General features: G+C 37.6%; 1 protein-coding gene across 1 annotated transcript; it reads right to left on the bottom strand.

Moving 5' to 3' along the window:
- Positions 1–45: 45 nt before the first annotated feature.
- hadhab (hydroxyacyl-CoA dehydrogenase trifunctional multienzyme complex subunit alpha b) lies at positions 46–8,277 on the bottom strand. Its single transcript, XM_030718155.1, has 20 exons — positions 8,162–8,277; positions 6,359–6,400; positions 6,208–6,278; positions 5,984–6,117; positions 5,689–5,827; positions 5,478–5,597; positions 5,007–5,109; positions 4,752–4,874; positions 4,542–4,660; positions 4,191–4,247; positions 3,989–4,098; positions 3,713–3,847; positions 3,422–3,593; positions 3,208–3,294; positions 2,873–3,013; positions 2,708–2,776; positions 2,397–2,592; positions 2,175–2,289; positions 1,024–1,169; positions 46–911 (listed from the first exon to the last, which is right to left on the bottom strand). Exons 1-20 carry the CDS (start codon positions 8,226–8,228, stop codon positions 766–768), a joined length of 2,292 nt encoding a protein of 763 aa, XP_030574015.1. The 5' UTR covers positions 8,229–8,277; the 3' UTR covers positions 46–765.
- Positions 8,278–10,077: the final 1,800 nt, after the last annotated feature.

Here is a 10,077-nt window from a genome sequence, read left to right as displayed (position 1 = left end):
CCATCTAAGCTGCACGTGAACGCACCTCGCAAAAGAAAACGCAGGTTTAATTGAGTCAAGCTTTTATTTCACATCATATTGTCCAGATCAAACCAGAAAATCTTCAACGTAGGAAAAAAAAACAAAAAACGGCATTCACTGAGCCATACTCGTAGACATTCATTGTTACCAGCTGGATTTTCTTTTACATCTACAGTTTAGTTTTTACATATGTATTGTGTAAATGATTAACCTCCACACACCTATACATCCGGTCAATAAAGCCTAAGTTAACATAAAAAAAAAAGCTTCCATTTAAAATCGCCCATCGCCAGTTTATTTGGTAGACCTAACAAAAACCAATGCAGTCTGAGCTCCATGAAGATGGAAATGTTCCACTTTTGTTGACACAGTTTCAGAAGTATTGATTCAACATAATTTTCGATGCTTTTGTGCACACTTTTTTTTTTTTAAACCAGAAAGTGGAGATTCAATTTGATTAAAAAAAAACAGTGGGTAAATGATTTAACACACCTCGGAATGCATCCTATGAAATAATCAAGTTAAATCTACACCACTTTAAAACAGCACCAATAAAAGCAGAACATTACAAGTTTCATGAAGGCAGAATTTACAGTAGAACTATTACATCAAACAGCATTACTTAAGGTTAGGTCAAGGCGTATACTCAGTTTATTATCCACCTATACCCGATACAAACGTTAGGCACATTCAAATGGCAGGCTGGAGTTTTACTATCAGCTACTGGCACGCATGGTGGATCAGTCACTTGTAAAATTTCTTGCTGGAATCTTTTGCATGATCCAGTAGAAGTTGGCATGGTGTGAAATTATTCCCATAGACGGCCTCGTATCGTCTCATCTTGTCCACCAGTTTGTCAGCACCGAAGTTGTCCAAATAACGGAATGGTCCTGGAAGCAGCAAGATATGTTAGAAATGTTAGTAATATAAACATTAAAGAAAAGTGGTCCATGAGGAGCCACTCTGTAAATGCAAGACAAGGTACACAGGCTGAAATCTGACCTCCAAGGTACGGGGGGAATCCCAAACCAAACACAGCTCCTATGTCTCCTTCCAAGGGGCTGTTCAAAATACCTTCTTGCAAACACATCGCAGATTCGTTGACAAATCGAGAGACAAGTCTGTACTGCATATCAGAGTCGGATGAGCTGTAAAAACATTTTTTTAAAGAAAGAATGGCATGGTTAATCGTGTCAGTGTAGCAAGTTAATTTAGATGAACGTTCTCAAAACTCCACAGTGAAAGTCAGTTCATGTTTATATATATATATATATATATGTTTTTTTTAAGTAAATATATTTCTTTGTATCAAGCCGTTAATGTTGTCTTGGCTTTTTACTGTGGTTCCTTATTGTGGTTCCTTATCGCCACCTGTTGCTTGGGGACATTAAATGGCGTGACACACCCCAGCTACATGTTTCACAGCTGCCCTGTCTCGCTCAGAGGAGACAAGCAGCTTGTGATGGTAAGATGTGTTCCTCCACTCACTGCTGGTAAACTAAGCTAGCAGCTGAAAAGACTGTGTTAATAGACTTTGAAAATATGTAATTACTGCAATAAGCATTATAAAGATGATGTTAATAGGGTTGTATCTGTTTCCAGCCTGTGAAATAATAGATTTTAAATCATCTGTGTTTCTTTCATCCACGTCTTACAGAGAGTGTAGCCTGGCTGTGTACACCAAACTAATGCCCCTCGTTCCCCATTTTAAAGGTGCGTTTTGATTATCTGTTTTATTCATTTTATTTTTGTAACATATTTGGTCACTCAGTAATTTTATGTTGTCAATTCTCTTTGAGTGTATATATTTTTATTGGACTACCCATGTTTTGTTTTTCTATGTACACTGTTGGCTGCTGCGTTTCTCGCTCAGAGGAGACAAGCAGCTTGTGATGAGAGTGTAGCCTGGCTGTGTACACCAAACTAATGCCCCTCGTTCCCCATTTTAAAGGGGGGATTCAAATAAAAGCTGTGGTGACCAGAGCAAGTGTCCTCGTCTCATTAGCGACCGATTCAGAGCTGCTACATCAGCTTTAAGAGGCTAGTATGAACTTTTAGACTTGCAATGACAGCATTAATTTCATTCATTTATTTATTTTTAGAAAAGGATGATCTGAATTGCCTTTTCACTACTTCTACTACTGTCAACTTACACAGCAGGGTTTGGTGTCAGCTTATATTTCTCAAGGAGGTCTCCAATCTCTGGGTTCACGTCTTTGACTTCACGTCCTGGCTGGTAGACGTAGCAACCCTTCCCTGATTTGCGGCCTTGATAATAATAAAAAACACTAATACACTTGAGATTCAGATAAATTAAAACTGAAGTACTTAGTTCATTCAAACTGGGTACCATATTTCATTATGACTGCGCATACCCTTGAATCCCATGTTCACCATGGTCTTCAACAGGTCCACATTTCCACCACTGAAGCGGGAGCCAAAAGCATTTTGGAGGTCAGTGGCCACATGGACTGCAACGTCAATGCCAACTTCATCAGCCAGTGTGGCCAAACCCACAGGGAACCCAATACTTGTGGTTAATCCATCCAGCTTCTTTGGATCAACACCTTCCTGTAAACATGCAAGAATAAATGAATAGGTTTTCTATGAAACAATGACCGTTACAGTATTTACAGCAATTATCACTTAATTCAGAGCTGGAATTTGTTATTGTAACATTACTAACCTGAAGTATTCGAACTGCCTCATACAACATGGTACTCAGACACCTTGTTGTGTAGAATCCTGGTCCATCCTGCAAAGAAGTGTTTAAGTTAAACCATTTTAGTTAAAGGTTTAAACATTTCTGCTATACAAGGGGAGAGAGGACGCACGCAACACCAGATCTCACCCCAACAACTATGATGATTTTGCCTTGTTTCAGGCCAACTGCCACAGCAGAGGCAGTAGTGTCCTTTGATGTCTTATCAGTGGTTATAATCTCGAGGAGCTGCATCTTGTCCACAGGGGAGAAGTAGTGCATTCCAATCACCTATAAATGGAAAAAAAAAAAAACATAATTGCATTCTTGGGTTCAGGTTAGGTCAATATCCACCCCTTTTTATGGATTTGTTTGTTTTTTGGCCATAACAGAAGAACTAGCCAGCAGACCAAAATTAATGTATGAAGCATAATTTGAAAGGTTAGGGGTCTCAGTTGTTCTCAAGAACAGCTGAGAGTACAGACCTTGTCTGGTCTTTTGCTGGCAGCAGCGATGTCCTTTATGGGCAGGCCAGATGTGTTGCTGGCAAATATGCAGTGAGGGGGGATCACCTGAGGACAAATGCAAGAACAAAGCTCAAAGTAACCATTTCACAGCAATACCGTCCTGGATTCAGTGCTTCAAATGCTTACAAGACAAGTATAAAAAAAGTCTTCTGTGCCATTTGTTCATACTCACAGCCTCCATTTCCTTCAATACTTTATGCTTGATGTTGATGTCTTCAAACACAGCTTCGATAACCATGTCTGTCTTTTCAAAGCCTGTATAGTCTAACTGGCCAGTTAAGTTGGACAGTATGGAGTCTCTCTCAAACGACGTAATACGCTTCTTTTTTGTCTTGTCATTGAGCCTTGTTTAAAAAAAAAAAAAAAAAAAAGTGTACTCACATGAATCAGTAATTAAGTTATAAAATTACCACAGGTCACCTGAAGGTGGATTCAATGCTGTCTAACATGGAAATCGACTCACCCTTTGTAAACCTGCTGTTCGCCTCTGGCCAGTCCTTCCACTGTGGTGTCTTTCAGGATTGTATGGATACCTTTGTCCACACTCACCTGGGCGATACCTGCCCCCATAAGACCAGCTCCCAAGATGGCAAGAGTCCTGGTTGTAAACAAGAAAGACAATCTAGATGTCAATCTGCCGGTTGACACGAGGGCAAATGTTTAATTTAAAAGTAAGTAAAATTTTAAATGCCCGATGGCCAAATGTTAACTGCCTGCTCCCCATCAGCATTACACTTACTTCACTTCTCTTTCAGGAGTTCCAAAGCGATTCTTCTTGCATGCAACCTGACCATGGTACAGCCCAATCAGGGCTGCCGATTCTGCGGTTTTAGCCAACTGACCAAAATTCTGTGATAAACATGGATATGGATGATGTTTATTAACAAAATTTGTTCCTGTAAATATTTAAGGCGCCAATAATGTTAGCAAATAAACCTTACCTGAGACTCTGCCAGGTATCCAGCAGCAGGTCCTTGTTCAATTCCAGTTTTCACAGACTCAGAGGAGGAAAGAATAAAAATAATTAAAAAACTTACTCAGCAAAGAGACTGCTAGCCTTGTACAAAACTCTCTAAACTATTACATATGAGGTTTTGGACACACAACACGGAACATCTTCCTTTTTTAATAGCAACATTGTTATTTTCTTAAAATTTCCCACGATAGAGATCCAAAGGTTCACACTGTTACAGAAATTTACCCAAAAAGTGATCCTGTGACTTCGACTTCTCTATACCGTCCCTTTTATTAGATTTGCTAAAGCTTACTGTTTAGAATGAGCCTTTACTTACTTCAATAATTTTCAGGGGTGCTGGGTAAAGCCCTTTGCTCTGCTTCATAACTTTGCCATGAACCGTTTTGTAAATCTGATTCCGTACAAAAGGGAAGCTCATAACATAGTCTTGAATTTCTTTGGAAAAAGAGAACACAAATTTTACTTGTGAAAAATCAAGTACAAGAGACTTCAGAATCAAACGATAAAAAAATGCAAAACATCTTACTCTGCATTGTGCCTTTTTCTTTGCGAAGAGAAATCTTTTTATCGGCGATCCCTCTGGCACATTCAATGGCAACTTCCTCAAGGTAGTCTATAGTTCTTTCCTCTGGACTCTTCAGTCCAGGTCCTATAATACAAGCAGAAATACATCCTCAGATTGAACAATGCACTCTCAAATACTTAGCAAACTGCACAGATTAAATTGCCAATATGAAACAGTTCACTATTTTCAATCATATTTGGGTAAGGATAACTTTACCTAGAGGGTCTACGAGTTGGTCAACAAGCCCCATCTTCTTGGCTTTATCTGCTCGGATATTTCGTCCTGTCAGCATCATGTCAAAGGCACTGGGAAGACCAACCTACAGGTAATGAAAAGAGACATTTGCACACTGAATAATCATTACTATTTAATGTGTGTATGTGTTGAGAGAAAAAGATACACTTATAAAATTTTTATAGAGGTAATAATGTGGTCCCGTGTTTGTAAAAACACACTAGAAAACATGAAATGATGGGCTGGGGTGATAATCTGTCTGCCAGGGCTCAAACAGCTTAAACCTATTACAAGAATTAGCCTGACTATTTAGCATTAGAGCCGAGCCAAGATGCTATACTGCAGTTACTATTTCACAAGCATCTGACTTTATGTTACTTTTTTTTTTATTTTTTATATGAATAAAGTTCAAGCAAATCAAAGAGAATGTAGGGAATTTAATTCAACACCAACCATTTTGGGGAGTCTCTGCGTACCACCAGCTCCAGGTAGAAGACCCAGCATTACTTCAGGAGTACCCAGGACTGTTTTTTTGCTTTTTGTTGCAACTCTGTATTGGCAGGCAACAGCAAACTGAAATACAACAAAAAGAGCAGTGTGGAGAACACATTATTGTCATACCTCTGTTAAACACAGCTAGCTGCTAAAAATAACACTTATTTACCTCTAAGCCTCCTCCTAAGCAAGAGCCATTGATGGCAGCGACAATGGGCTTTGGAGATTTTTCAATCTGCTCAAACATTTTCTGTCCTTCCTGAGAAAGTCTGGTAACATCTTCTGCGGTTTTGCAGCCCTGGATCATACTGAATCAGATGCATAGTATTTTAAATAAAATGACAAGACCCAGGATATGACAAGCCACTTGGACTCATTCAGAGACAGTGGAAAATTTTATTCCAGAGTCCCACTTTGTGACTTAAGTATCACATGAGGAATGCATTTAAGCAGTTTGTGCTTACTTGATATCAGCTCCTGCAATGAAACACCCCGGTTTTGATGAGATAAGGACAGCACTTTTAACAGTATTGTCTTCCCATACTTCGTTCATCACCTCTTTCATCTCTTTTTGCATTTGAAGTGACAGCGTGTTGACCTGGAGGGAGACATTATGATTATAGTCAAATTTAATCTGCACAATCCAAGAGTGCAAATTAAACTAGCCATTTGTTACTTCTGAGCTCACCTTTGAGTTTGGGTCATTGATCCGTATAACAGCAACATCTCCGTTGACTTCATAGTTCACATGTGTTCGGGCTACAAATTCAGAAAGAAAAGAGTGTAATTAGGTCCATAGACATATTTGTTTTATACATATTTGGTTATTTTGAAATTACCTAGCATAGCTGAAGATACTGAGAAGGAACGAAAAGTGGTGCCTGTAAAAACCAAGGTGAAAAATATTAAAGTACATTATTACAGTTTATCTGTCTCACTAATTTATTTCTATTAGGTCATTCCATCTCAAATCACTGTGGGCTTTCTGTTCAATCATCTCTGAGTTGCGTAAATGTTTATTGGGCCAAAGTTAGGATATATAATGATTTCTGGGAAACTTTAGGTTCATAACAAATAATTTTCAAGATATATTTGTTTTGTTTTAAAATAAACACCCCCCCCCCCCCCCCCCCCCCCAAAAAAGGCCCATGTACCCACTTTCAGGTCTTTTTTTTTTTTTTTTTGACCTTGTTTAAACACATCTAGCTCAAAAACTATTAAAGATACAAGTCTTAGGTTTTTACTAGCCTCTCTATGAAAATAAATTCAAGCAGTCCTGTAAAGTCACACATTTCAGAACTCACTAATAAAAAAAACTTCACACCATAGAAGCCCACTAGTGACAATTTCTGAATGGAATATAGTTATATTTCACAATAATCCAAAATAAAACACAGAATACTTTTTAACTTCAAATTTTTAGTCACAAAAGTGAAAAATGTGCCATGTGTCATTTAACTTTCATGCTAGATTGAGCAAATATGACAAGTTGTACCACAAAAATATCTGAGTAGAGCAACATTCTGGAGTTTCCAGACGGCACTGAAAAAAATATTTTGGTAAATATTTTTTTATATTTTATGCCTACTCTACCTCCCATTTCGAGATGTATTTCATATAATAATTTTGCAGCAATCATTGTATATATGTACTTGTCCAAACTTTCCATCCATAAAATCTTAAATCAAATCAGAGCAAAAAAAAGTTCTAAAAATGTGATGATCTCAAATGGAATGAACCAGTTTGAAAGCCATCTTTTAAATGTTTTATTTATTTATTTTTTAATTAGCTTTGGTAAAGTTTTAAGATTTAATATCATCGTTAAACTGTGCCAACCAAACGTCCACATACTTAAATACATGAAATGCATAATAACAGCATAATTGCCTAAGTCATTTTTTGGCCAAATTGTGATTTCTGCCTAACTTTACTGTTCTACCACTGCTGCGTCACCCTGCCTTATTCCCTATGTCCTCAGCCTATCAGACCGCTTGTTAAAGTCTAAAATCACTGTAGTTTTTTAATATAGTTAAATAGTAAATAAATAGTTTTTTTTCTTGTTTTCCGAAAATGTTCAAATATGACTTAGGCAATTATGCTATTAGGCTAACGATATGGGGCATCCACACAACATTCCCGTGACCTCAGTGCACAGCGACCTTTCACCTACATTCTCTGCTCACCAGCAGGACAGAAACCGCGGCCATCACAATGGTGAATAAACTGCAAAAGCCTTCAAATATCAGTCTAAACTATCTTAACCGGGAAAACCTAAAGCCTAAAACGGAAACAAATCGATTAACAACTGTAATTTCAATCCACTCCCCACTTTGACTTATGGCACACTGTTGCAGTAGGCTAGCAAGCACTTGAAAGCTTGCTCACTACACAAAGAAAAATTTAGGAGCTCCACACACGTTGAAATTCTGGTTAAACTTTAACTGAGAAATCTTTTTTGATGAAACAAAATTATTATCATTTAAGGTGCACTACCACCCTTTTCTGCAGGGCATTCATTAGCGATCACTGCTAGTCGTATGCTAATTAGACTTTTACGACACTTAACAGCCTCCAGAATCTCACTAGCATTCTCCGTTCAGGCTTTCCTTAAAATGTCCAAATGAAACACGTATATATTCTACCCGTGAAAACAGCGTATCTTCTTGATGTTAGCCTGGAAAGAACACCAACTGCTCGTACACCAGCCATCTTGGGAGCGTAGGTCAGTCTGCGGTGGCGTGAAGTGAAATGCAAGACTTGTGCTACTTCCTGAAAGTGATCAATCGGACAAGATGCTGATTGGTTGTCTTTGAACAAGCTCCCACAGCATTGGTTGACTCTGTGAACTCGCAGCTAATTGGACGCCCAAAGACTAGAAACCGCCTCTTAATTTAGGGCTGGATTTCATTCACACTGTCATCCAGATAAACTTTTTTTTTTTTTAATTCATTTATCACTCTTTTTTTCTCCAAACAACTGTTACTACTATTGTTATTGCTATTTTGTACACAGTGAAAATGTTCAAAATGTTCAATATTAAAGCTAACAGTCAGACTGCACTCATCAGAATGCAATCGCAGCATGCTACCACAAGGTAGAGGCAGAAATCAGTGTATACAAACACAGTCTGACTGTTTATAATCACTGGGTAATTTACTGACATACAGTACCAGTCAAAAGTCTGGACACACACGCGTGGTCAAACTTTGACTGATACTGTACTTACGTATGTAAATGCATTTATGCATATGAATGATATGTCATTTAGCCGCAGATTTTGGAGAAGTGCTGGCAGCTTTCTTTTAATCTTTAACACATTGCTTTAAATTAAGACACACAAAGATCATTTTACTTGCACTCTTCTAGTGTTCTGTATCTTTTGCCTGCACACTTAGTTGATTTCAAAACTGTGATGTTACTGAGTATAGGCAGAGTTTCTGGACTGTTCAAATGTACAATTTAGTCATCATATCTGTGCGATACTTATTTAACTTATATTGCGTTTAAACGTTGATTATTGTGAGTGTGTGGCCACAATAATCAATGGTCACAATGTTCATTCGCAGATTATAGGACATGTGATTATTAGATGTGGCTGTTATCTCCTAGCAAGTAATGTTAACACTAAACCGGGCCATTAAAAAAAAGGCTATTTATTGAGTAAATTTATTTAAAAGTCAATAAAACTGAGTCAAATTATGCACATTTAATGTAAAACTAGATGGCTTTTACTTGCAATAATTGCACATGTATATTAGGTCCTTGTAACTCATGTTAGTTGTATGCCACAAACTATAAACATGTTATTCTAAGATGCTGTTTGAAGATCCTTTACATTTGGTAGACAAATAGTTGCAAGGCAATAAGAGTCATATAGAAAACAAGTTTGAAAAGATTATTTTTTAAAATTAAATTCTGTTTACTGATTGTTTTAAAGATACATTAACAAACAAAATGGTAGACTGGTATGTAAGACAAAAAAAGTTTGTGACATCAGTAAAGTAGTGAGAAAATATCCTGCATTTGCACTTGCACAATATTTTTTTAATATGGTGAAATCCAGCATGTAATATATGAATCCAATCCATGTGATTTAGCCCAAAAATGTGGCAACTGTCCATGTAATCAACTCCAGAAGCTCCCCCATTTCCATTAATACAGTCTCAAGAGCAAGAATTCTAGTCCAGTCACCTTTTTTTCAAGCTCTTGAAACTACCATGACCTGGATGACTGCGTATCACAGTCAGATTCCATTAACAGTGTCCAAGATTTTCCATATTCACAAGCTCTGAGATCAGAGAGTTCCACATGTAAATAGAAACAGGATTATCTCAGACCCAGACATAGACGTTGACTGCTGAAACCTGCAGTAAGCAATAGCAAAATCTCATCCCTCCCATCATTAACTATTACACATATGAGCAAAGTGAGCTTTCAGTGAATCAAATGTTTTAAATTTACCATTCTCCCAGAGGTTAACAATACCTGTTGTTTGCCAAAGTGTAAAATTTGGTCCTGTTGCTTGTAATGAATCATTGCATACATTCTGATTGCAAGG

This window comes from Archocentrus centrarchus, chromosome 22 (assembly GCF_007364275.1).
Source record: "Archocentrus centrarchus isolate MPI-CPG fArcCen1 chromosome 22, fArcCen1, whole genome shotgun sequence".
In the NCBI taxonomy this organism is placed as follows: domain Eukaryota; kingdom Metazoa; phylum Chordata; class Actinopteri; order Cichliformes; family Cichlidae; genus Archocentrus; species Archocentrus centrarchus.
This window is presented reverse-complemented; position numbering and strand designations above follow the sequence as displayed.

Excerpts from the sequence above, each read along its gene's own strand:
- hadhab (XM_030718155.1), bottom strand. The coding sequence starts at position 8,228 with ATGGCTGGTGTACGAGCAGTTGGTGTTCTTTCCAGGCTAACATCAAGA. Across the intron at positions 6,279-6,358 it reads AGTATCTTCAGCTATGCTAG|CCCGAACACATGTGAACTAT; the intron begins GTAATTTCAAAA and ends CTGAATTTGTAG. Across the intron at positions 2,777-2,872 it reads AAATCATCATAGTTGTTGGG|GATGGACCAGGATTCTACAC; the intron begins GTGAGATCTGGT and ends ACTTCTTTGCAG.